Source organism: Drosophila ficusphila, unplaced genomic scaffold, assembly GCF_018152265.1.
Source record: "Drosophila ficusphila isolate 14025-0441.05 unplaced genomic scaffold, ASM1815226v1 contig_791, whole genome shotgun sequence".
Taxonomy (NCBI): Eukaryota; Metazoa; Arthropoda; class Insecta; order Diptera; family Drosophilidae; genus Drosophila; species Drosophila ficusphila.
In genome coordinates this window covers 12,926,202-12,954,044 of record NW_025064737.1, presented here as the reverse complement: position 1 = coordinate 12,954,044, position 27,843 = coordinate 12,926,202, and the positions used below count along the sequence as shown (strand labels likewise).

The following is a 27,843-nucleotide window of genomic DNA, read 5'->3' as shown; positions in this document are numbered from 1 at the left end:
TAATTAAAAGAAAACACCATATTCTTTTTTAGTTTTTATTAAATTAAATGATTACACTTTAAATTAATTACAATTCGTACGTTTAACGCATTTGCCAAATGTTTGCTTCTTAACATTTTAGACTATACTGTAGTTGTTTATATATTTTAAATTAATTTTGTTGGCCTGCCTTTGTTTATTTTTACAAGTAGTTGAAACATTTCACTAATACACATTCGTTCGCACTTATGACAGACTAATGACTTATGTTAAGTGGTTGAATTAAAATTAGGCAAAGAGAACTTTAGTATGTTTAGATTAGTATTTTACAGCGGCATCGTCAATACCATAGTTTTGTTTTTAAAGAAATTTGGAAAACTTGCAGGGCGAGCAATTTCACTTAGTTATGTACATTTGAGACTCAAGTTCGAGATGTAGATTTGGGAAGTACTTAGGCTAGCTTACAGAATTAGTGTTCTTTATTGTCGCGTTCCTATCGATTGGGATCTGATCCTATGATCATATATTACTGGGCGGTCCCCGATGGGCGCGCTGTCCGTGTAACGTGGAATGCCTAGAGCCTGGACGCGAATGCACAATTGCGTAATCGTTATCATTATCGATTGGCATCGACCTTTGAAGGACGTTGGATAAGTTTCGATTTAATACAGTACATTTCAAATTACAGAAAGTGGGTGTTTGAGGAAGATCTTCATGGCAGATTAGTTAGCAACTCGTTCAAATTAGTTAGTTTTTCGATTTGGTTTAAGGAGTTAGTTATTACCGGTAGGAAAATGCAATTTACTATCGGTTAATTACAGTTGGTTTTGCATTCTATGTTTTGGATTGGTTCTGTTTTTTGTGATCTGTTGTGTGGTAATTCCTTCTTTTTTGCTGTCTAGCAGGGCGGGCAATAAAGATGTATATATTTACGATACATAGAGATACGCAGATACAAGATACTTTGTTGGCATGCTTTTGTTTTGTTGTTGGTTTTTGTGTGTGTGGCTCCAGAGCAACCAGAAAATAATTTGCGAGAGCAGAGCAGATGCATTTCGAAGTGTACATAGAATAGAGGTGTGTTGTGTGTGTTTTCTGTCGTTTTGTTTTTGTTTTTTTTTTTGATTTTGTGGATGCAGCTTAATATCTATCAGACCTATTTGAGTGTATCGTGGAGCCGCCGCTGGTGTAACCCTTGTGGGCATCCCTGCCGTGGAGCGAGTAACGGGATCCATATTGACTTCCATGCCAACTGCGATACGGATCGTATTCCTCGATGATCGATGGCTCCTTCTCGATAATCTGCAAGAATGGGTGAGATTTATTGAGACTGAATGTTTTTTAAAGAAACACAGAGAAAAATGTTTACTACATATTAATTTACCAAAATTCACAAATTCTGAGTCCATATCTTTTCTATTTTTGATTAGATTTTGAAGTGGCATATCTCTGAAAGTTTGTATTTTAATTCTCTAACAAACTGCATCATTGGCCTTTATTTAAATTTTTTTTGGCCTATTTTTTTTTTTTTAATTTTTATGATACAACCTCTTTAAAAATTTCAAAAAAATGGGTTTATTGAAAATTGGCCAAAATTCTAAGCCCACTTTTCTAATTTGCGAGTGATAAAATGTTTGAAACTTAAAAAAGCAATTCCATAAAACAGTATACATTTATGAAATGAAACAACGTATTTATCATAAACTCTAAATTTTCTCTGTGGAGCGATAAAAGTGAGATTTATTACCTCTGTATTGGCGCAACTGCAACTCATGGCTGTGCAGAGGAAGATGTTCATCAGCAGCATGATCAGGAAGAGTACGCCCAGGGTGATGGTCAGCCAGAGCAGCCAACTGGGTCGGATACCATCCTCGCAGTTGCCCGACACTACTGTTCGGATACAATAAAATAAATACCATAAATTACACACAAAGCATTTCAGCAAGTTAACTCACATCTAGCCTCGGCGGGATCGAGCACATAGACCGTGGTGCCAGCCAAACTGGAGCCCTCCTCATTTGGCCCGAATTTCCGGGGTCCATTGGTGCCCTTGCCAAACCCAGCGAGGGCCACATCGTTGCAGTCATCGATCTCCACACAGCGACCATAGCACTGGATCACATCGCACTGCAGATGCACCTCCGATCCTAAAAGTTTGTAAAAAGAGAAGGTAAGAATTTTGGGAGCCTCGGGCTAGAAAATTCCAAATCCTACCCTCAGGGAACTTGAACATCGAGGAGAGCACCGCCTCGGCAGCTCGACCATCTGCTGTGGGCACAAAGCGACTGATGATCTTCGAGTCGTAGGGGCAGCTTTGGGGGAAACAGAAAAGTATAAGTAAAAAAGTCATTTCACTGGGAAAAATATTGTAAAAAGAATATACCATTTTCAACGAGCTTAAAATCACCAAAAATATGAGGGTAAAAAATAGTTTTAACAAATGTGAACTTAAAACTCGGCGAAAACGAAATTACTAATATTAGGCAAAACTCACGACTCGGTCACTAAAATTTAACATGTATTTTTTTATTTTGGCAAAACACTTTTTAAAGACTGTAATAATATTTCCAATGAGCTATCGTAAAATTATGCAAGTGAGCATGCTTACCATATTCCTGAGATGTATATTTAATTACTTCTCAGATTTAAGTGCATTTTTCCTATAAAAACCTCTATTTTTGTGTGAAAATCGACTTACCCGCTGTCGTCGGTGAGCTTTTGGGTCCTGTTCTTCTTGTCAAAGGCAAAGCAGTTGCCCACACGCAGGCCATAGGTATCTGGGTATGGGTATGGGATTTTAATGGGAGAGCAGAGCGTTAAGTACGGACTTTAAAACATATCCCAGGGGCTGGGACTACCCACCGTTTGGCTTGGAGAACTCGGCGCGGATCTTGTACTCATGCCCGTAGACCGTTTCACGCACTCTGTGGTCGTTCTCCAGGAACTTGAGCACGACATGGGCATTGTCATCGCTGCGGAAAAGTTGTGGGAAGAGATATTCGGTTTTTACAATATGGTGTATGATGTATGGTTTGTGGTTTATGGCAGTTGGGGGACTAACGGTGGTCGTCTCTGTAATTACTCCGTGTGGTAGGGGCTAATTAAAAGCATATAGCCAATAGAGCCAAAAGCTTTGGGCGAAACTGCAGTTGCAATTGCAATTATGCAACTTCAATTGCCGGTCATTGAGCTATAGACTCTATAGTGGCTCTGTGGGCCAGATAAGCGGCGATACAAATATGTGTACACACGTCTAAAACTATTTGTTGTTCGCCTTGTACACGGACTGGCACGATTTTTGTGTTTGCGTTTACCGCACAAATTCTGTTAACAATTTCTTTGCCTTTTTCCGGGCTTAACAGAGCGCAACGTTTTGGAAAACCGTTTTTAATGCCATTTTTTTTCCTCTATATATAAATTTCCCATCTGAGGTTTTTGTACGAGAGTTAAGCAGCTGAGTTAAGGCAGCTGCCCAGTGGGGATTTTACTGGCAAAGACTTGCGTAAGTCGCAGTCGAGCAGAGTCATTGGCATTATGCAAATGAGCCGCGAGGCGAGAAGGTAAATTAAATTGTTTTTCGTTCACCTCAAGATGATTATCTTTGAAGCCTCTCAAGACGTTTACCGTTAATTGAACTGCTGAACAGTAAGCACTATAAATTTGTTGATTACTCCGCCTTTTTTGGGGAATTATTCTCTCACTTCTATTTGTTCGACGCACAAAAGAGGTGATTGAGTGAAAGAATCGAATCGCGGCCCAAAGCTCAATGGCCTTGAGTTCTAATTCCGCAAAGAGCCAGAAAGAAATGCGAACAATGGCAAATGGCCGGCTAAGAGCAACACCTACACGGCTGCATCGAAAAAAAAAAATAAAATAAAATATATACATGGAGAAAAGCAAATCGAAATCGAAGTCCATCCATGGTCAGCACAATTTGCTCTTTGATTTCATTTGTTGTTAGCCGCCAGAGACAACGAGTCTGTGGAAATTGGCCAGCACTTCTGACTGACGGAAGCTTGACCAAAAATTACAGCACACACGGAGCAAATCGCAGCCGAAACCGAAACAAATACAGAAACAGAACTTAAGTGCAATTGTCTAGACAGGTTAAGCATTCGACGACTTACCGCGCATAGCCCGATTTGCCACAGGTAATCACATAAAACTTATCGTCCGCCAATTCCAGAGTCTTGTGCACACGCACTGCCAGCTGAATGGAACGCTCCTCGGTGCGCTGCGGGGGATTTTTGGAGATAGGGGTTCAGAGAGGAGGGAAAAGTTCATTTAATTGCCGGTTATTAAAAGTTTATGCCCATGACGTTAATGTTGATTGGTTGGAAAAGCCGAGTTAGGTCCCAATTTACGCTCAGCCCGCTCAGGCTTCGCACATAAAACAGGAGCATAAGAGTGAAGCCGACTGTCGGCACTCGGAGAAATATGTTTTAAGCTCTGGAAACCTGTACTTTTAACACTACTTTATACGGTCTATAAATTCTTAACCTTTTTCAAACACCTTACAAATTAAGCAAATCTAAACGGGCTTTAATTTTACTCCTTATTAAAAAAGGGAAGCTTATTTCTATACTACTGTTATAATTATGCAAATGCTTTCTTTATTTTACATTTAACAAAAAAGTAAAGTAAACCAACTAATTTTGTTGAAATTTATATAATAATAAATTAAGTTTTCGCCTTTTTGAAGATCAACAATAATACTTGTATTTAAACAACTAATTTCTCTAACTGTAAGTGGCTGCCGCACGATCAGCTTGCAACTTGCACTTGTGGCATGTTAATTGTCACATGATGCAATCGCGAAACAAGGAAATGCAAAATGCCGCCAAGTGTGACGCATTTTCCAGTTGTTTATTTTCTCCGTAGCGTTTCTGCCTGACTCTGATTGCTCTCCGCTAGCTGTTTAAATATGCCCATGATCGTGCTCAAGCCACGGCTATCATGGTTTTCGGTAATTACTTTAGAATCATTTTGAATATTATCTGCATCTGCAGCTGGTTTGTGCAGTCGTATGTAACTGCAGATGGGCAACTGTTTTTCTAGGAATCTCTAACCATCTCCTCATCGCTCGACTGGCTAAGATTCTCTGCTGTAATTGCTCTAACTGTTGGCTAACACCTGACTGAGTTATTTTGTAATTTTTTCCAATATAACTATACAATAACCTTGACCCGCAAACAGCTTTCCATAAAAAGATGTACAAAAAGTACAAGTTTCTTTGTCACTTCTGTGAGGTTTACATTGCTTTTCCAGCAGCTGGCAGTAAAAACCAGTTTGCATTGCCCAGTAAATAAGTGTCAATGAATGTGAGTAAATACTTAGGTGGGTAAATTTTTTATATATATATAAGATATTACTTTGTTATATTTTTATCTGGCTGTTATTGGTTTAATCGGACGCCTCCACAACTGAGGGTATTATGGAGTTGATGAATGGTTTTTCATTATTAGAGTTTGGTCAGCTAGTTAAAGCGGTTAGCAAATAAACACAACATATCGCATCGGTTATAAGTACCTTGTCTGGTCGGAGAGCTCTCCATTGGTGGGGAACCAATGATGTCACAATCCGTTGGCCAACTCATGCATCACGCAGTTGCATGCCACGGCGGATGAGCTCATTATCGGGTTATTATCAAAAGCCAGGGGGAAAAATGGCAGAGTTGAGTTTCCCCGCCAAACGCTCCATGAGCGACTCCCAATTACCCGTCTTCTAAGTGTGTGGAAATTGCCCGATGGCAAATTGTTTTTGCGGCCCCCCGGCCCACAGTCTTTTTAGCCATTGCATTCGCAATTAACATTTAAATGTACATAATGGTGCTAGACAAAGAACCATTGCTGCCATCATCAAATAATGGCTAACAATCTCTCGGTCCGGAGCAACCCACTCGCCGCGCAGCAGCGAAAATAGAAATAATAATAACAATAATAATGGCGCTCGGGTAATAAGAAATAAGTTCAAGTACGCCAGCCGGCAATGCCGTCTTGAACTTTATGTAAAAATTGCTGGGCGTCTTGGCCATTGTCAGCGCCAATTTCATGCTCTGCCAGCTGCGCCGGAGCAGATTTAAAGATAAATACAGAAGGAGGAGGAGGAGGATCAGGATGGGGAGGAGGTAGAGGAGGAGGAGGTTGGAGTACGCCAGATCGAGGGCGAAAGTGCCCGACTGCAGTTGGTATTTTATTTTTTGCTGGCCAAGGTCAAACGCGCCGGCATTTCGAAGGCATTTCGCCCAGCAATTAAAGTCGCTCAAAAATATTTTGCCAAGAAATAGATTCGAAATTGCTGCCGCAACAAAAAACATTCTTTTGACACAAATTCCACGCAGCCGGCACAACAATAGCAACAGAAACAGCAACAGCAAAAGCATCGGATCCAACTACCAACATTCAACATCCAATATCCACATCACAGCCACAACAACAACAACAACAATAAGAACAAGAACAACGGCTTGGAATGCTGTCAAAGTCGAAGCGTGGAAATCCGTGTCTGTGTCTGGGCATGTGAAATCCGCCGTCTGCCGCTGAAACTAGACGCCGGCGCAAGTTGCCAAGGCACTCCCAGTCGGAAAGGCCAACAAAAACATTAAGGTACAGTAAAGGATCGAGTGCGTGAACCCATCAGCACTTGGGAAGACTTTATAGCAGCGTAAACAGTGTGAATTTCAGAGCTTAATGGTCTCAAGACCAAAAAATTACACTAAACAGGTAATTAAATGTGTCTAGAAATTTATCTACCTCTAACTTTTAATGAAAGATCTATTATAGAAAAGTTCTACAGTTAATAAAAAATATTGAAGACATAATGAAGTTCTAAAAAACTAATTTAATTATTAAAGATTTCACAGCTCTTCCCTTTACATACTTTTAAGCAACAGATTATTTATGAGTATTTGGTACTCAAATAATTAATGGTTTTCAAAAACTCCACACTTAACGATTCTTTACTGTACAACTTAATACTCAAGCTGCCACTATATGCGTGTTTGTGTACACATTAAAAATAAAATTCAAGCCGCAGTTGCGATAAGCGTGATTTAATTTTATGGGGGACCTCCCCTTTTTTTGTTCGCAGCTCGAATGGAAGGTGGGCCTTCAAGCTGCGAATCTCCCCCAGTCTAGTTTCATATTTTAACCCACAGATGAAAAGAAAGAGAGAGAAAAACGAAGGCAAATATTGGGATACAGGGTGCGGTCGGCTGAGATTTGACATTGCAATTAATAATGTTGTATGTGCTTGTACTTATAAACATCTGGCAGCCAGCCCTTTGGATAATTTGCATTTCAACGCATTGCACTTTGGGCCACAGGCGAACATATGTATACTCGTATGTACATATAGTATATCCGTATGGGATGACTATGGCTAATGCGATTTGCCTTTGTTCGAGTGCGTGCAGAAAAGAGGTAGAAACAAAAATCCCGACCAGACCCACACGGAATTGCAGTCGCTGGCTGTCAACGCCTGTGATGCACGTAGGATTAAACTTGATTTTTATTGCCATCGTTATAGACTATATAGACTGACTGCAGCGACGGCGTCGTCGACTTTGCTGATTTGCGTTGATTTGGGGCCAAGACGCGAGTACAAGTACACGGCCGATAGGCGGGCTAAAATTTATGCGCATGCGTGCCCTTTTTAGCCAGACAAGGTTGCAGACTCTTGCGATCTGGCATCAGGTCTCAAGTCCCTTACTTTGTGGCCTTTCATTGAGGCTGAAACTCCGCTGGCATTCTGCCGTCTCGGATCGTCGGTTTTCCAGCTGCCCAGACATTGCCTCACAGTTCACAGTTGGTGGCTTTCTGGCGGCCTGATTTTTGGGACGTAATTTGCAAATTATACTCGCTGGCTGACAAAATTAATTGGCAATTTGTCAAACGGAAGGTGGCTAACGAAAGACTTAGGACACGAACTTGCTGACTGCGCGGGTAACTGGGAACTAAGCTGGTCTGCTAATATAGTATTACGTCTAGCTATTACTTTGTGTAGTTGTTGATATGCCATGTATAACTTGGCACTCAATTAAATTCTCAAATTATATGCTATTAAAATAGATTTTCTTGTTTGTTTTGCTTTACAAATGGTACTATTTTAGGTTCTCTTGAACTCCGACTCTATTTTACCGTTCTGCACTACCTATTAATTATTTTTTTTTTCCACTTGGAAAGTTGAATAGCCCAAAAACTGTGTTGTAAGTTGTAATTATTCATAATAACTAAAGAATATTTTTTTTAATTTTCAAAAAAATTAAGAAATGAATTGTTTTTTTTTTTTTAAATAACATTTAAGATATCTGTATCAGGCTTGTTCTTTATCTGGCTTGTTTTATTAAAGATATTACCCCATTTCAGTTTAATTTCTTTTCTCCAACATCAAGTTGTGCATGGTTTAGTGATTAATTTGGTTAGGAAAGCGCGTTGGGTTATGCTTACATTGCTTCCACTCACGTTGCTGACCAGGATGCCGCAGTAGTCGCTGGCGCCCTGCTTGGCCCAGAGATTCAGGCTGAAGGCTACCGAGTCGCTGCCATCGCCCATGGCCATGCAGCCCGGAGTGCGGTAGTCCCGGACGTGGACCGCTCCCGTGTAGCCGGAGTTCATCTTCACCTTGATGTTCATCGTGCCCGCCTTGCAAGTGGCGGTCACATGGGGCGCGAATTCGGAGGGAGCTGCCGGCGGTTCCTGTGTGGTGACCTGCAATGAATACGAAATGCGAAAAGCGTTAGGCCATGTCGAGATGCTTCTTCGGTTAATAACTTTGACCCGATTCCGAGACCCTGGGAACTAACGCACTAACATCGACCGGCAAATTAATGCCAACTCATTGGACAAACACAGTGGAAACAGCAGCCAAAGAGGAAAATTCAAATTAATTTTAAATAGCCAATGCCAAAGAGTCAGCCGTAGTCGCAATTAATTGCAAAAAGGCAACAGCAAAGGCAAAGGCAACCAGACCCGGACCCGGAGATTGGCCAGAACTTTTGGGCCAGAGAACAACAGAACAGCTGCCAAAGTTCTGCACGTTTTGGGTCAGTTTACAGCTTACAGCCGAGCGCACTGTCAAAGGCATTTGGCTCTAAGATAATTTATTGGCGTGCTTGACTTGGGCTGCTGTCGCTCCGTCGTGATAATTGAATTTGTGCTCCAGCTTTAGAGCCGCAGAACGTTAGGGAATGGCTGGCGAATGAATGGAGTGGGTACACAAGAAAAACTTAACGGCTTAACGGAATGGAATTCCTAGAAACAGATTAACAAGATCTGCGGATAATGAATTTATTAAATTTTCAGGAGGAATTATGGTTGAACTGTAGTAACTTTGTTCCTACAGAAAAAGGGTTCATTAGAAAGGTCAATATTATATTTCATTTTTCAAAAGACTGCAGATAAACGAAAGACTTAAGACACGAACTGAATGGCCAGGAATAAAACGTTTCTCTTTTGTTTGCAATCGGGCCGCGCAAACAATTGAGCATTTAGTATTACCTCTTCAAACACAAAATGTAATTTATTGCAATGATGATTTGCAATTAATGAGCAATAATTTTTCAAGTGTAGCCACTAGATAAGCCGCGCGAGAGTTAAGTAAGCCATGTCATGACAATCGCCCAAACGCCGCCTTTGTGGTCCAACTGGTCTCACGTTTCGCCGGCCCTCAGGCGCTGTCCAAATCGAGGGGAATCCCCCTCGATATCCTATTTCTGTCCCGGGCGAAAGGCCTTTGATTTATATGTACTTTCAAAAAGGAATCAGCAGCAGGAGCAAAAGCATTCTGTCCGCCCTTTGGCGTGCAAAAAAAAATGTATGAAATTTTGTGCAGTCATTGAAGCAATTAATTTTCCATTCGATCCTCCTCCGCCCGCTGACTTGCGGCTACTGTTCGTCAGGTGAAATGCAGCCGGGTGACCCAGTTGCCAGGAGAACGCTGACAGTGCGACGCAGTCGGTGCCAAAAAACATGTTGGCCAGTGTGCCACTTTCTATGGCAACTAGAACATCCACTTTGCATGCCATCAGCAATTTATTGTATCTCAATGCGCCGGCCACTTTAATCCCAAATAAGAGTGGAGACAATGACAGTGTGATGGTGGATCCGTCCCCCCTCCCCTCCTTTCCTCCTTCCTTTGATCAGTGGATTCGAGGGGTTCAATGCGCTGCGAGGGTCACATGGAGTGACTCTGGGGACAACAGAGAGCAGCTCCACCGCGACTCCCATGACAATTTGTCGCTCGGCGAAAAAGCAATTGTTTTGCATGGATTTTTGCATTTGTTTTGGATTTTGTCTCTGTTTTTTTTTTTTTTTGTCTCCTATTTTTATCTCGCCAACTGCAACGGCAGTCAATTAAAATAGCTTTTGCATGCTCGTTTCACTATCGTTTCGAGTGTGGCGGCGGCGGCGGCTTGTTAAAATAGCTGGCCAAAAAAAGTACAGCATTCGGCTATTGTATTATGCAACACGCTCTGATTGTGGTTGGGGGTAGCTAGCCAACATAGCTGGCTGGGCTAACAAACAAAATGCAAAGCCAAACACAATTAGACACTTGCGCTGCCAGTCACGCCATGGCCAATGAGGCGAGTTAGTGAGCCGCAATATATTTATGCTTTTATTTTTTTCGGCCTGATGGATTTTCCCCGCAGGACATCTATGGCCGAGTGATTTCTCACAAATTCCTTTTCCTTTCCAACCCAACGACCGCATGCAAAATCGCATCGCGAAATCGAAACGCAGCTGGAATAAAAACAAGAAGTGGAGCCCAAAGTGGTCGCCAAGAATCGCCGACTCGCCCAAGATCATTAAGTTTGTGGCCCGAGATGGAGGTGATTTATATGGCTGCAAGGGGTCAGGCCATAAACCAAAAAGTGTTCGCCCCGCCGCATTTAAGCAGCTTTAGCTATTAAGCCAAGTGACGTGGGCAATTAGTACAGGAAGGCCAACTCGTTTTTCGCTTTTTTTTCCTTTATGTTCTCTGGACCGCGCAATTATCTGGTTAAGAATGACAAAACTGCAAGAGTTTATGTGAAAAATGAGGCTCTGTCTGGGGCGGTAAAAAGACCGCCCTGGAAATGCCCTGCTCGGCGGGAAATTGAGTTGGAGCCTGGCTCAAGAAGCGATTTTATGCTCTCATAAAAACGAAATGCAATTTGTGGGTCTTCAGGCAAATGGATGATATTGAACTTAAGTCTTTGCAAAAAGGGCAATAAAAAGTTGGTTAGATTTTCACACAGAAGGAAGAAAGTGAGCTACGCCAGAAGCTACTAAGAGTTTTATAAATGAAAGGTACGTATTTCAATTTCAATCCAATCTTAAATGCGATTAAGAGAATTGCAATTGATTTCCTTTTTCATCAATATTTTTAAAAGGTATTTGAGTCTTACTGGTTTTATAGAATACAATAAGGATTACAATTGATTTTCTTTTCCTTTAATAAATACTTTTGAAAGGTATTAGAGCCACGATGATTTTATAGAATACAATCACTAAGCCTTTAGATTCCCATGTCGAATTTGGAACCTAAAACATGATCACCTCTTTTGCGGGGCAATTAAATGTGATTGTGATTAATGTGCACTGCTAATTCCACTCAATTTACGTTGCCATTCCGTCTGGGTGTGTTTCCCTAACTTAAATATTTCGCAACGGCCCGCTTCGATTTTATTTTTTCCTCGAATTTTAGTTGGGAGATACAATCGCCAAAGTCATAGCCAAAGCCAAAGCATAAGTGCAGCTGCGCATAGTTGGCCAAAATAGATTGCCAAACATATTCCGATCGCTGCAAGTCGAAACAAAAAAACGAAAAAAAAAAGTAAAACAGAAAAACATGTGCTACAAGTTCGATGCTTAGAAGCGAAAAACAAAACTCGCGGATAACAAAAGGTGGGGAGTTGCTCTTAACATATTTCGCGTGCATTTGAATTTCCGCTATGTGGCGCTCGGGCAATAAAGCTTGGCTCGAAGTAAATTATAACATAAAGCCGGGCCAAGAGCCGAAAGCCGAACACAGTCGAGCCGAGCCGAGCTGAACTGAACGGAACTGAATTGAGCCAAGCCAAGCCCCGGCAAAATGGACTAAGCCGCGCGCGCTTTTCAGATGGCCAAGAGTCCAGCGCATTGAGCCCGACTGTTTGCTGATTGCAAATTGTCACGGTATTTTCGCTGGCAGCGCATAAATTGCCGTTTAACTCGCATTACCAGCCAGATGGGAGCGTATTTATGTGGCGGTCGCTTCGGCTTTGGCTTTGGCGTTGGCTGTGTGGCTGTGGCTGAGGCTATTCGGCCACAGAGAGCTTCAACGCCATGCGGACCTGGCCAAAAGCTTAATGAAGCTGACATCGCTGGCGAAAAACCCGTTCGGAGCTTTGCCTGATTATATAATGCAAACGACGCGACCAAGTGACAGCTGAAAGGGTTTTTCCAACGGTTTTCGTATCTTGGCCACAGGGTTCACAGATAAACAGACAAGCAGAAAAACAGACAACCCAAAAAGCCACGGCTCAAAAGGAAGAAAAACCGTGGGGCAATTAATGTCGCCGCAACTTCAATTAAATTTCAATTGCGCGCCGCGCTTTTCCATTGATGTTCTGACGCGCTAATTCCATGGCACGTCGAAGGGTCCCTCGACCATCAGGTTCAACCTGATGGGCACACCTTTTCGGCTCCACCAGCGCGGCTGCACGTTCCACAGCGACCCCTCCACCACTCGGTGGGTCAATTGTGTGGCTCATAATGAAACGCTGTCGTACCACTAATATAATAATAAGCACTTGTTCGCCGACGCTCCCTTCCCTTCGCCTCTTTTCTTCCCCCAAAAAGCATACTTCTTCTTTGGCTTTTGTTGAGGCGCTGTTGAAAGGCCATCAATAGTTGAGCTATGTAACTTTTTTTTGAAAATATCGCTGGACAACATTCCAAAGTGGTTCTCTGCCGGTTATTTATGTGCTTATTTATCGATGTCCGAGGAATCCCAAATCCACGAGAATCAGCAGCAGTAGCTCAAAAACCTGTGTCTTTTTTAATGAGTTTCGCTGCTGACCTGCTGGGAAATTATGCTAAGTACTTTCTATTCTTTGGGCTTACAAGGGCTGGCCGTGTTTTGAAAGTTTTCTTTAATTAAATTAGCCTTCTTTTGTCGGTCATCTGAAGGTTCTAATCATCGTCTTACCAAATGCATCATGCTCTCATTTTAACCGAAGTTGTGTTTTGAAACTTGTTGGAACTTAAGTGCATTTTCATTAACTTCATTTCATTCATTACCTTTTGAAGAAGGTTATACCAATTATGCTTTTTAAAAAAGCCAACGCACTTGGCTGTTATGTTAATTAGAGGTCGCCTTGTATTTAAATAAGGCTTTAAGAATTGGTGCATATTCATTAATTTAAAGTAGTCTTTTGTTTACTTATTTGTTTCTTAAACAAAACAATGGATTATTATTAACCAGGGGTGAACCTTTTAATCACAAACTTTTGAATTTGATCTACTTCATATATGTTAACCATTTTTTCAGAACAGTATAAGATGGTTTTGTTTAACGATACAATAAAATATTTAAAATTGATTACAAGTTGAAATGAAAGGCGCTTTTGTCAAATTTAGAACGTCTTCCAAAATTAAGGTTGACCCAAGTGCATTAGCAGTCGCAACTTTCATTTCGAAGTTTAAGAAAATTGTTCCCCTTAGTCATTGTTTGCTTGATTGAAACAATCGCTTATCGTGATTTCGAGTTCGAGCTTACTTCAAACTTGTCACACTTTCTTTGACCATCGCCTTAATTGCTGTCAAAAAGTTTGGCAGCACGAAAAGCCCATTCCAACCGGGGAAAAATCGTTCCCAGCAGCCGAAAAGCGAACAGAAAAACAGCCCTCGGTGGGTCGGCAATTTTCATAAATGTGCACTTTCCATGCGCATCATCTTGGACAGAATTTGAAAGCCAAGTCAGCCCCATACTGAGTTGAAAATTACCCGAAAGCCATGGAACCTCAATGACAGTCGCGCAGCTCAGCCTCAATGCACCAACGAGAAAAAAAAAAAAAAAAAGCAGAACAGGGGAATAGTTTTTCCCATTTCCCATTAGTTTCAAATAAAACCTACTTTTACCGCGGGGCCCAAAGCTGGAGCAGAAAAACAAAGGTAGAAACAATTGCTAAATTGTTTTTTTTTTTTTTTTTTTTGTAGACTGACTGACAGACAGGCGGAGAAACAGAGCAGCCGAGTTGTAGACCTGCAGGTGAACAATGCAAGTTAATCAAATAATGTATAGTACATGTAGTGTCAGCCAAAAGCCAAAGCCAAAGTCAAACAAAAGAAAGAACTTTCTCCGCACATAGAGCGCACTCGCTGGCGACCACCGATGACCCAATATGCCAAACACTTTTGCATAAATTTTAATGAATTTCACGCTACACCGCATTGAGCAAAAATAATTCGCACTGCGAGATCAACGCGGCGTTAAATTGCGCCAACTCGGTGGCTCGAATATGCCAGGTGAATTGGTTTCGATCCCACAGAACTAGTTGCTAAATCGGCAGTGATGACAGAATTATTTATCAAGATTAACACCAAATTCTATAAAATAAATACGTTGCGGAAATCCTCTTCAATTTTATTGCAGTTTCTATAATCTATAATCTCCAGAGAAGACTGGCATAAGCTTAAGTTTTAAATATATTTAGTGTTACTGCAATGAAATTATTTTGTTCTTCAATCAAATTTACATTTAAATGGAGCTTGATTGATTTTTTCTGAATAGAAAATGGAATACAGTATATAGTTCTCATGTCCCACTTTCAATATTATGTGCTATCAATGTTATTAATTTGATAAAGACTTTTAAGATATCTTCGACTGAAAAAGCCAATATATTTTTTTTAAACTCAATGACACACCTTTTAATAAATATCCAAATCACCACTGAAATTCGCGCAATTCCGAGCTCAAATCTTTCGGCGTTGACATAAACATGCGATTTCAGTTGGCCATTTCCTTCCAACTCGACCGCTCCCCCAGAGTTATGAGCAAAGAGCCATAGAATCTAACTGCGCACACTCGATCTAATAGGCCGAGTCGCGGCCAGTCGACATCTCGACCATCGGGAACGGCAATGGCAACGGCTTCCTGTCCAGAGGCCAGACTTCAGACTTCATAGCTCAGCCATCAGCCATCAGCTAACAGACATGAGACTCCGTGGAGCGATACTACTAACCCAGTGCCGATCTGGTGTTGCGTGCAGTGACCAAACTGGTTGGCTCTTCTAATTGCCCCGGTCTCTAGTGCGTGGCGATCGGTTGCCAGTTTATGTGGAGACGGGTGCCAGGTTTCCACCAGAACTGCAGTTCACTTCATTGCACCCGTCACTGATTTGTGGTCAATATGCAGCGCTCCTCGGACTGGTCATATTTTCTGTTAATTGGAGCATAATGGACCGATGATATTCACTGGCATTCTGCGGTTATCAGCCGCACAAACAAAAAATAAATCCCGGCTCAATTTGATAAAGCCAACTGTATCTAACACGAACCGTTACCACTCATGATCGTAAAGTAAAGGAAACAAAAACTAAAGTTAAATAGGAACTTGGAGAAGAATTTCAATGAAATGGCCAAGACAATCAACGAGTTTGTTGTCTAAGTCTTTTGTTTGCCGGCCATCAGAAGTTTCCCTGCTAAATTCTCGGTCGCCGCCGCCGGTGGCTCATCTCAAGTTCTAAGAAAACAGATATACGCTACTAAGTCCAAGTAAACAATGAATCATATTTTCGAGCACATTCATACGCATATTAAAGTTTTAGTTTTTATTGCCAGCGGGCTACCACAACAGTAATTCTGGCTTGGGTTGAAGATATAATATATAGATGCGGTTTCGAGGGGGCAGGGAGTTAACATAAGACCAGGGTGGGGCACTTCAATTGGCTTTTGGCAGCCGTTGCGAAGCACGTGCTTGTCAGTCGAGAACGGCTTTGCGGTTTATTTCGATACCCTCGCAGGGGAAAAACGCCAAGTGGGTAGCTCAAGTTTCTCTGCTCTCGGCAAGAGTTGTACTCAAGACGTTTTCGGTATTTCTAGAGCAAACAAGACTTCCTATCAAGAGCTGTTATTCAAATTGGATTTTTTGCAATACTTCAAGGTATTATTTAGAATCAGAAATGGTTCCAAGTTGTCGATAAATCCAAATAATATGATGTACTGTGAAACAAGAAAGGTTTTTTTAAATGTACTTTTACTTCTAATATTATATCTGGTTCTTTGGCATCTGAATTTTTTCGAACTCTTAAATTACTAAAGCAAGTATGTATCGAATTTCCTTAAATCAAGCTGAGCATATTTGGTTTCCCTCGATGAAAAAAGTGCACTCAACTTCAAGATATATTCAATCCTCCAATATCCAACCGCAACACAAGCTACCTGTGGCCGCATTCAACGCGTCACTTCTGGCCAAATACGCCGGATTCTTTATGGTGTTTTGCTTTTGTTTTCTGTATTTTTTGTTAAACAGTTTTACTTCATATACAGAAACGTCAATCGCTGTTGTTTGTTGGTGGGTTGTTCTCGGTGTCTTATTTGGTGGCTGGCAGGCCAAAGCCATGACGACATGGCGATACGAACACAGCAGCTCGTTATATACACATTTACGTATGGATTGCCATATATTCATATTGAATCGGATGGCTTCGAGAATTAGCATATTTCGTTCGCTTTCAGCTCATTTCTGTTGGTGTGCGCTGACATTGAAACCGATTTTAATGGCCCGTAACAACAAAAACATGGCAATGACAATATCACCGACAATAACAACAACAACAACAATAACAAGTACACGCACTCGCTAATGTGCAAGTCAATATTTAACTGCTAAAGAAGGCGTCAATTGAATTGAGTTAACCGCTGACTAATTTTGGGCATCTCTATGTCAAGTTTAGGCGGTGTTGGGCATATTAATCGAAGGGAAAGAAAATAAAACTGCCATTGGTAATTAAGCCTTGTGTTAACAACCTTTTCGGGTAACTGAAAAGCAGCCGAAAAAGGCGCTAGTTCATTTATTGTTTAATGAGTGTGAAAAGCGGACTGTCGGAGTACCGTAAGCCATCCAAGTTTCAATTTTAACATACACTTAACACGCACACATGTGGCGAGATTTACTTTCGCATAAGTTGTTGTTTACACGGGAATTTCTGTCTGACTTTTGGCCAGCCAACCAACCGATGGGTAAACTTATATCATCGTCATCATCATCATCATCACCGCTGTATTTATCTTCATTATTACCTTACAGATGATAATTACCAGGGAGACTGCGTTTTGTTTGCCGTTGCTTTTACGTATGCTTCAAGGTTTTGTGAGTTTTGCATTAAGCAAAAGCCAACTAACTCAGCGGCGCAGCCTCTTTTTGTTTTCTGTACTTGAAGTTTTTGAATCGAGCTGTAGGTTGAGTAGTGTTTGCCAAGCCCAGAGAGCGAATTTTGACGCCCACGCCCCGAAGCCCGGCATTTCATGATGTCATTCCCCAGCGGCCGCTGACTTCGATGGATAGTTCAACATACCCGTTATCAGTTTGGCAGGAGGAGTGGGCGGCGACAAGGGCGGAACTTGTCAAAAATTTGTTGAACCAAATGCCAGGAAATCAACTGACCAATCAAACATCAATGAACTTTTTGGCATTATATTATGACAGCTAAAGATAACATTGAAGTGCTCCCAGGTGCTCATAAAATATTTGAAGCACTTAAAAAACATAAATAGAAAAGTATTTTATAAAAATGTGAGAAATTTCAATAAGGTGGTGTATGTCTAAGTTGTCAATAATCCAAACATTTTTTTTATTACTTTCATAAATCACAAAACTTCTTATAGAAGTTTGATAACTTTTTAGTAACGAGGTATACTCCTTTTTTATTTAACCAAAAAAAAAGGAAAGCAACGTAAATAATAATTCAAGAAAATGTCTACTTTATCAAACGAAATTGCTGGGTTGGTGAGCAGTCGAGAAAAGTGCAGAAAATCCCCGGATCGCCGAAATCCCGACTTGGACCCATTTCGATTGATGCCAAGCCCTGGCAACTCTCACCATGATAGATTTGTGCCATTTCATAGGAAAACCGAAATCGAAGTAAGCCAAATCAGAACTGAAACCAAAACCAAAACAAAAACCATTCCCGAAGCGCTCACGAACAATGGACCAACATTTTGAAGGGGGTTCTAGGGAAAGGGCAAGGGGGATCGCACAGTTGGGTAAAAGTTAAGATATCGGTCAGTGGCACATTTGGAGTATGACTGCCAATGGGCGGGGAAAATCGGAGCACTAAGCCAGCCCGCAGAGTTATAGTTATGACCGCTGCTCCGGCGATGGCAATTGCTTGGGCTATTGATAAACTGGCCCAGCTGCAGTCAATGTGAAGTTCATTAATTTGTCTGCCCTGGAAAATTGCCGTGGAAAATCCACGACCCAAGACGCCATGAAAATGTTTTTTGAAGCCAGTGGGAGGGGATAGGAAGTAGGGCTGGTAGTTAACCCCGTTTTCTTGGTCGACGCAGAACATTATTGTATGCAAATGAAAAGTGAAATGTCCGGAAAGTGGTCTAATTATCTTTCACTTACCTGTCCAACCAGCAGCAGCAAAACGGGCAGGAGCCAAATGCCCTGGGTTTCTGGCCATTTCTTGCCTGTCGTCATCGCGTTCGCTTCCTAAGTCTTTCGATTTGGCTTTGTTCGCGGTTTGGTATCCTTTTGGTCAGCTGCAATTACCCGGAACGTTTATCACCCAATTGAGCAATTGTGCAATTGTGCAATTGTCTGGCCCTGATTATAGCCCACTTCATGCTGCTCACGCAGTTGTCAAGTTGCAGCTGCATTCGATTGGATAGCTTCTGTTTTTTATCTTTTCTTTTAAATTACTCATCCATTGGATGACTCAAACTCGGTACCGAGAACAAAAGCTAACTAAACAGAGCTTCCCTGAGGTATTTGCGGTTTATCGCCGCGTTTTCATCTCGACAGCTGCATTTCTCGAGCTGGTTTACTATAGATGATTTCTAGATATTTCGGCGGGTCATAACTTTCTATGAAATTTTTAAGTACGCAAACGTGACACGAGTGCAGCGCTTTTCTAATTTTTAATGTGCCCTTTTTTTGATCATTTTTATCTGATTAGCTTTTGAGCCAACGCATCCCATTCTCACGTATTTCGATTTCGTTTTCAACTCGACCCCGACCCGATTGAACCGCAGCTAATAAACTTCAAAGGTGAGTTTACTCGGAAAAAAGGGTTTCGCAAATCGTATCAAATGAAACAATGAGTTGGAATGCCGCAAACGAGTTTGCTCGAAAATATATTTATTTGCCCCGCAAAGAGCAGAAAAAATAGCATGACTTACGTCATTTGCTCAAAATGCGACAATAAAGCTAAAAGTCCAAAGCCATTACTAACAAAAGGTGACATTTCTGCCAAGTGTGCTCTAAATATCAAATATTTATGTTTAGTTAAAAAATCAATGTCTGACATATACATACAAAAAATGTGCTAATTTATGCTACAATTTTTTCGTGGTCAGAAGTTATTTATGGCTCACATATGTGATTTATTAAGCTTTTCTAATAGCAACCTCAAACGGAAATGCCGGACACGCCTACATGACTCCTAAACAAATAGTCTCAAAGAAACCTTTTATTAAATATTTTTCTATGCAGTAATCTGCAATACTCATGTCGGGCTAAAGCTCTTAGCAAAAAAGTTAGTCACTTTTATTTAGTTAATAAAAAACTTAGCTAACAACAGCAGCTGCATCTAAGAGAATTAAGTTTAAAACAAAGAGAGCAGATAAAAGAGGACGGGAAAAACTGAATTTTACTCGCAAATTCGCGCAAATTCCGGACTCTAAAAAAAAATAATTTAAACTTTAACTACGCACTCATCTGGCTAAAATTATTTACATGAAGTTGGCTATAATCAGCTGTAGTTTTCCACTATTAAATATAATTTTTGTGTGGTGTTTTTTTTTTGTTCACTTTAAAGTTAATAAATTTTGCTGCTCTTTTCAGCAGAGCGACGTATGAGCAACACGTGAAAACAAGTTTTATGCAACAGCCTGTTGTTTACTTATTATGGTTTGTGTAGTTGGTTAAATGTGTTTATTTATTCGAAAAAGCTGTTTTTATTTGTTATTACTCAGCTACCTGCACTCCGCACGGAAAACAAGGCTGGTTCTGACTTTTAAAACGCGTAAAACACTCAAGTCCAAATAAATTTAAACGAAAACTATCCGCTTGACACGTTGACGGTTCGAGAGATTGTTGGCAACTGAATCGCTGGGACGGAAACAGCTCTAAGCCAAGCTTTGCTGTTTCAGCTTCGCTGCTTGTTTTGTTTTTCTGTTTTTCCCACAATTCTCTCGCTCTCTCTCTCTCACTCACTTTTCGCTGCTCTTTTTGGCCACATCTTCGTTTGTTTTGGCCATTTTCGCTTTGTCTGCTGGTTCTGCTTATTGGAAGAGTTACCACATCGCTGGAAAACTTATTTAAGCCACTGCTTTGGCGCCAAAGCAACAGCTCTCCTGGATTTGGCCCAGTTGCTCTCTTTATTTATGTTACATCGCCATGCTACTGATAAAAATATTACAATGTGCGTCGGTATCTAAAGCAAGTACACTCGAAAAATAAGTTTCATTAATCTAAGCCCAGTTCATAAAAGAAAATTTATATTGAATATTTAATTTATTGTTGAAAACCATTTTTTTTTAATCAAGAAAAAGGTAAAATCGATACAAGTTTCTTAACTGGAAAAAGAAAAATTCAATACAAGAATATATGATCTCATAATAAGTTTGATAGATAGTAACTAAATATTTGATAAAGTAAACTCTTTTATCTCAGTGTTTTATAGTGGTGGTTGTTGGAATTTGTAGCGTAACGCAGACTTCAATGAATCGATATGCCCGCAGGTTTCTCTTACTCACGCATGCGCACAGATTTCAAGGGGGTGCTGTAACTTAAAAGAGAGCTGCCAGCAGGGGCGTAGCTACCGCCGTATATGCCGTATCAATTATACGGGGCCCCCGGGCCAAGGGGGCCCCCAAAGTGTGTAAGAGTGAATATTTAAAATTTGACTTTTATTTGTAAAATGGGTAAATAATGTGATAAATAAATATTTCTTCTCACAATATTTTGTATACCCTTGCAGAGCAAAAGGGTATTATAATTTCAGTCAGAAGTTTGCAACGCAGTGAAGGAGACACCTCAGACCCCATAAAGTATATATATTCTTGATCAGCATCACGAGTAGAATCAGAATACGTCTGTACGTCTGTCCGTCTGTCTGTTTCTATGTGAACTAGTCTCTCAGTTTTAAAGCTATCTTGCTGAAACTTTTCCAAAAGGTGTGTAGTTATTGCACGAAGTATATAAGTCGAAACGGGCCGGATCGGCCGACTATATCGGATAGCTCCCATACGAGAGAAGGAAATAAAAAATTCTCAGACCGTTGTTTTTGATCAGATCGACTTGATTTCTTCAAGATGGCGTTTTCTAACTGTTTTTGAATTTCGGATTAAATTTGATCAAAATCGGATAACTCTATCATATAGCCGTCATAGGAGCGATCGAAAAATATATATAGAATTAATGGAAATAAATTGATAACATCGTTGTTTTTTATCCCACAAGCATGATTTTTTGAATATCAAGTTTTTAAAAACTCTTATATTGAGAAAAAAGTTTCATAAAAATCGGACAACTATATCTTATAGCTGCCATAGGAAAGATCGAAAAATCTATATATAAATAACGGAAATAAAATTGTAACATCGTTGTTTTTCATCAGACAACCATGATTTTTGGAATATAGAGTTTTCTAACGACTCTTGAATACCGAATTATTTCATCAAAATCGGACGAGTATATCATATAGCCGTCATTTGAACAATAGTCGAAAATATAGAAAATGAATAGAAAAATCGTCTTAGCTTCGATGTTCTTTAGCCGTTATGTATTTTTTTCGACATATGACTGCAAAGGTATAAAAGCTTCGGTTTGCCGAAGCTAGCTTCCTTTCTTGTTTTCTTTTGTGAAAAATCTTTACCTCCATATAAGGGCCCCCAAAAAATTTTTTATACGGGGCCCCGACAAGGCACGCTACGCCACTGGCTGCCAGTGTTCGTTAATGCAATAGAAATAACGGTTTAGTCAAAGTTTTCATAACATTTATTAATGAAAAGTTAAGTAGTCTTAAGACCAAACTATAGCTTTTGATCTATTTAATGTTATTTCTCTTCAATTGTACAATTTCAGTACATTTTTTTCAACTTAACCGTTTTATTTATAAGTTCTTATCGCTATCTCTTCTAAGCTCTCTCTCTAACTTAACTCTCTTTCTCTTTAAGTACTCACATGCCGTTACATTCGCATTCCTTTTGGTGGGAAACTCTTGGATGAAAGACCCACTCGCTCAGTGAAAATTTCATCACCGTCGTTGACAGTTCAGTCAAAATTCTCTAGCTCCACGCAATTCGCCCAGCCAAATCTCAAAATTATCTAAACTACATTTTGTGTTCACTTTTGATCATTCAAAGTCATCGCTTAACGTTCATTCGCCATTCAAGTGGAAATTTAAACGCGTGGGCAGGAATATTCCAGTGGATTTCTTGCTTTTTAACGGTAAAGAAAAGAGCAATTGCCAAAAAATCGAAACACGGCGAAAGGAGAAAAAAAAAACATAAGAAATTTCTGTATCAGCCAGTCAGCGTTATTTGCACCAAGTGTGAGTGTCTGTGTGTATTTGTGAGTGTGTGGGTGCGAGTGTATCTGTGTGTGTGAGTGTGCATTTGTCTATGTGTGTACGTGATAAGCGTAGACAGACGCCGTAACAACAAAACTGAAACCTCGAGGTTAGAGAGGCACCATCGCTTTATTGAATTACAAGTAAAACAAAGAGCGCGACTTAGCTGGCGATTAAAGCGTCCTTAAAAAATGAGGATGAGGGGTCATGCTTAATGGGGGCGGGGCTGGTTGAAGGTGGGCGGTGGCAACCCGCTAACCCACAAACCCACTGCCAGCGGGAGGCCAGCAAACAATCCTGAGTGGTGGTTTTGATACTGCTAATTGGTTGGGAAAAATTAATTAAAATCCTAGGAGCAGCACACAGCCAACCAACTTGAAAACTATTTACCACTGACCGCCTGAAAGCCGTCTAAAGAAAGTTGTTTACACTTTGGTTCAGTTCTTAGTTGCTTTTTGGCTTTGTACATTTTTCTGGTCGGGCAAAGCTATGCTTTCACTTGAAAAATTATGAAAAGTAAGAAAAATAATTTGCTTTAACAATGTAACAAAAAAACAAGCACATTTTTCTCAACTTAATATACAAATTAACAAGTAAGAAATAATATATCAAATACAATTTTTATTTGATTAAATACAAAAGAAAAGATTTATAAGAACAAGTCATTTTCTTTATATTAATATTATTTTGTCCCAAAAATGTTTGCATTGGGAAGAATCCTCACTTTAAACAAAGCTTCTGCCATTAGAAAACAAAAGCATACAATTAAAACAAAATCTTCAGTTTTAGTTTATGAACAAAAGCGTCCCTTTATGGCTCGGTCTTAAAGTAGCATCAACTTGATAGCTTTGCTAAAAGCCCCCGAGTCGTTGACCTCCGACGGAAATAGCTGCCACAATTTGCGTGAGCCAGCGCCACAATCTAGACTCGAATGGCTGGCATTTTTAATTACCATCGAAAAGACATTAAGCCCTGTTTTATGACAAGCCAACGCACATATCAGCAGGAGGCAGGAGACTCGAAAGGAAATGCCGCTGGAAAATGGGTTAAATGTGGCTGCAGGTGCTGCAACTCCGGACGGAGTTTCCTATTCGCCAACCCTTTTCTCCCATTGCAGTTAGTGGAAAACAGTTGACAGGAAATGCAACTGCTTAAGCTGCCATAAAAAAGAACTTTAATTTGCCACTGACGTTGATGGATTGTGGTGCAACACAGCCGACCCAGCGAAATAACCCCAACCGCCCACAGGACGGGGGTTAAGCTGGGCTATAAAGTTTTTCCGGCACAGATTTGTGCTGACTACCAAAAAGTTGCGGGCAAACAGTCAAGAGAAGTTCCAAGCCTCCGGAAAAAGGGGGAAAACCCAAACAAGCCGAGACCCTCAACACGTTACTGTGATTATTAATTCAGAAAGTTTTCACACACACTCAGAAAGTGGAGAAATAAGGGCCAACATATCCCGCAATCAAGGCAAACCAAGCATATCGATGCTGGACTGCTATGAATTATGTAAGGAAAACCAAAAAGTTAAGGCGCCTGCTCAACTTAATTTGGCAACTAACGGGTCTCAATCTGCACGATATTTTAATAATTCTTAAAGTTGGCCAAACAATAATCAAAACCGCCAAGTCACTGCTATTTTGGTAGGCTAAATAAACAGAACAAATAAACAAACTGGGCCATCAATAATATAATCGATTACTATAAGCTCTGGTTAGACTGTTTTCCTTCCTACGAGTTAGTTTGCCTGGCTGACGTGAGGTTGAACTTTGACATTTGGGGCCACGCAGAGGAAAATGCCAAATGTCAGACCTGTCTGTGCTGGCAATTGCAGCTTTCCTTCGCAGCTTCTAGTGGGAAACCATCTCATCTCAGCTCAGCACAGCTGAGTGTGGGTCCAAAAAGTAAGCCACAGACAGAACGGCGTCCACGGCGTATACGTAATCTCCTTAGCCACAACAACTCATTACGAGGGCTTATGTCATGAAAGGGAGACGGGAGATGGCAGAGCAGAGCTCAACCGATTTTATTAGCAACAAATTTCACAGTTTTGACTTTCTAATGAACTTCAACAATGTATTTACATCTCATTGGAGCAGAAGCAAGGACATCCACGATTGTTCACACGCGACTCCTTTTGCCGCAACCCTCAAGCTTCGCACGAAAGTAGGCTACAAAAAGTTGCACAACCACGTTGAATATTTTAGTTATGATAAGTGAATCAGCATTTCCCAAGCCCCTCTGGGACCCATTAACGCAATTTTCCGCACTTAGTTGGGACCACCGAACAACAAAAAAGAAAGGTAACGCCTGCTGATTTGTTTAGGTGTTATTTACATATAACATTTGGTTATTTCGCTGCAAACGTTTGAGATTTGTTTTGGTTGGCTTTTTTTTTGTATTGCCCGGGGATGTGTTACGTTTGGTGGGTTGTGAGTGGGTTGTTTGTATCCAATGTCCTAGATAGCGGCCACTGTCAGTGCAATGAACCAAAAACACTGTTTGGCTTGGCAGTCGGCAGCAAAAAAAAAAGAGCAACAAAGAAGACAGCCAGTTGTCTCCTGGGATGGCAACCACTCGCTCGCCCATTCATTCAGCCATCCAGTCAGTCGTCCAGTTGGTTGGACATCCTCTGCCTGATAGCTGTCCCAGTTGATTTGCTTTTTGTGCTTCCACCTTTTATTTTTGTGCAAGTCTTGGCGAAAAGTTACAAAACTGAAGCCCAGCTGAATGAAAGGGTTTTGCTACTTAAATTTTGACTTGAAAACGAACTTCCGTTGCAAGGAAAACGCCTTTGAATGTTTTTAAGTTTGGTACATTCTCTTTAATTATTGTTTTTTATTTAGTTGGCTTTATAACTAACAAAGTTTTTACCGCAGAAAACTTTAGCTAAGTGCTATAACGATTTATTGAACAAACTTCGTGAAGCTCAAGTGTTTTAATAGTTTTGAAAAATTATTTGGAAACCAAAAAAGTGTGGGAAATAAAACGAGTGAAGTATTTCGAAAATTCAGCAATCATAATTAAGCTGCGGATTGTGGGTTTTATTTTATTAGCTTAATATTAATCCTCTTTCTTATTCCATTGCAGATTAAAGAAGCGCCCGAATAGGTTGAAAATCGCTGTGAAAACGAAGTGAAAAACCCGCGCAACACGGAGCCCAACTGTTCGACTTAATTGTCGACCTCTTCCAATATTAGCGCCATCGCAACTGCTGGGTGTGGGCGAATCTGCGCCCCGCCACCGGTAAGACTGTTCCGAGATCCCCTCAATTTTGTTATTTCAGAACTCACCTCGGCTTGGCTCTGGCACCCACAACTATATCACTCAAAAAACACATATAACATATATGCCACTCTCATACAGAAACACACTCGTATCTTTAGCCTTGCTTCCTTGCTTTCATCAACAAATTGCTTTTCAGTTTTTCCATCTTTTTCCGTTTTCCCCGCCGAGCTGGCCGCACGAACCTTTTGCGCATAAAAACACAAATTGCCCCACAGGCGGTCGGTGGATTTTGTGTGTGTGCTTGGGACCAACAAATATTATAATATAGCGGCTGAAAAGTTTCAAGTGTTGGCAGGCCTGCGGGCCACGACAATAAATACAAAACGCACAACGCCTTTTTGGCCACAAGTGTTTGACATTGTTGACATGGCCCAAACCGCTTCCCTCGGCCGCCGATTGATTTCAGCCGTTTTGTCGAGCACACAAAAGAATTTCGGTTTCATAATAGCCGTTTTTGCTATTCATGCATTTTGCACTCGCTGGCCATTGTCCTTAAATGTCCTTGCCTCCTGTGTGCACCTGTTGCCATCAGCTCGACTTAACCCCCATGCCCACACGCCATTGGTTTTTATGTTCTGTATGTGTTGCTTATTTTAATTAAAGTTTAGTTCAAGCCACCTTAATTGCAACTTTTTTAATGGAATTTCAGTTTTCACTTAGACCGACTCTTTCTCTCTCTGTCCGCCCTTCAACGACTCGCATCCTTTTAAGCACACATTCACGACATTTTCGTAAAAGCAAATGCAAAGTTTGTAATTTCACGGTCTATTTAACTCATTACTCCGGCAGTTCTGTAAGTGAAAGCTAATCGAAAGCAGCGGAGTTTGTTGAATGCAAATTTACTAATCATGTAACCAGCTGACATATGAAATTTGAAATGAGTTTTCCCCCACTTCAGTACATTACATTACAACAGTGTAATGTTTTTTACGATTTTTACCATCTTTCACTGTGAAAATGCACATTCGAAGTGACTACATTGCGCATACGCCACATGGGCGGCGCCTATAAACTCAATTAGAGAAACTTTCCAAGACAATTAGGATCAAAGTGAAAGCTTTGCCTGCAGAATCTCATTACCTTTGTAGGATAGGGTTAAACAAATGGGGGGACATATATATATTGTATGCCTTATTTTATGTTTGTGAGACGCTTTAAAATACTGTATGCCTTAATGTTCAATGTCTATGCACTATAAACATCAGATATCCTTAATTGAATGCTCAAAATTGAAAGCACTCTAGCTAATTAATCGAATGCGAAGCAAATCAACTCAAGTTTGTGATTTGATTTTTTTTTATTTAATGCCGCGGATCGAAGGAGCCGAAAAGCAGCACCCTGAATTTCTCGTCGTTCAAATCAAGCTTCACTTCCAATGTTAATTTCCTGAAGAGAAGGTAAAGACCTTAAAAAAGGAAGTGCCCCGAAGGCCTTTTGAATCTAAAAGGGTTTGGGGCTCAGTTGAACGAAACTAATTTGAAATTTCATATGTTCGTCTATTTCTCTCTCTCTCTCTCTTTCTGTTTTTCCGTCAACTGCGGTTTTCCCTACCGCTCCAATTGTTTTTCTCATCCTCCACAAATCCACACTCAACTGCGCTGCACAAAAATTTAAACCTGTCAACTTGTCTGGCGGTTGGAAAACCCCCACCAAAAAATATCAATCAATCAATCAATTGCCAACACACTCGAACACCGAACACAACAAATAAAACAATAAACAGATTCAGCTCGGGAGACTTGTCTTCCGAGGTAGACGATGTCGATCCGAACAGCCTGCCGCCGGCGGCTCGTCCCATCCAGGATCAGC

General features: G+C 40.7%; 1 protein-coding gene and 1 long non-coding RNA gene across 4 annotated transcripts; one reads left to right on the top strand and one right to left on the bottom strand.

The window, feature by feature from the left end:
- Positions 1-21: 21 nt before the first annotated feature.
- Positions 22-20,271, bottom strand: LOC108087319. 3 transcript variants are annotated; one of them, XM_017184647.2, is made up of 10 exons: positions 20,151-20,271; positions 18,576-18,712; positions 8,427-8,687; positions 4,107-4,213; positions 2,842-2,951; positions 2,678-2,756; positions 2,194-2,291; positions 1,935-2,126; positions 1,727-1,869; positions 22-1,281 (listed from the first exon to the last, which is right to left on the bottom strand). In XM_017184647.2, exons 2-10 carry the CDS (start codon positions 18,648-18,650, stop codon positions 1,120-1,122), a joined length of 1,227 nt encoding a protein of 408 aa, XP_017040136.1. In that variant the 5' UTR covers positions 18,651-18,712; positions 20,151-20,271; the 3' UTR covers positions 22-1,119. The 3 variants fall into 3 exon arrangements, with proteins under 3 accessions (XP_017040136.1, XP_017040137.1, XP_017040138.1); XM_017184648.2 differs by having other exon boundaries at positions 1,727-1,866; XM_017184649.2 differs by having other exon boundaries at positions 8,442-8,687.
- A 2,143-nt stretch (positions 20,272-22,414) lies between these two features.
- LOC108087188 lies at positions 22,415-27,735 on the top strand. Its single transcript, XR_001771165.2, has 3 exons — positions 22,415-22,728; positions 25,837-25,992; positions 27,355-27,735. It is a non-coding gene; the product is annotated as an uncharacterized LOC108087188 (long non-coding RNA).
- The last annotated feature ends 108 nt before the right edge of the window (positions 27,736-27,843 follow it).

What these genes read in the sequence shown, in the direction of transcription:
- LOC108087319 (XM_017184647.2), bottom strand. Translation starts at nt 18,650, where the DNA reads ATGACGACAGGCAAGAAATGGCCAGAAACCCAGGGCATTTGGCTCCTG. An exon ending in GCAACGTGAGTGGAAGCAAT is followed by an intron (nt 4,214 to 8,426) that starts GTAAGCATAACC and finishes AATCCCCCGCAG; the next exon opens with CGCACCGAGGAGCGTTCCAT. An exon ending in GGCAAATCGGGCTATGCGCG is followed by an intron (nt 2,952 to 4,106) that starts GTAAGTCGTCGA and finishes ACTTTTCCGCAG; the next exon opens with CGATGACAATGCCCATGTCG.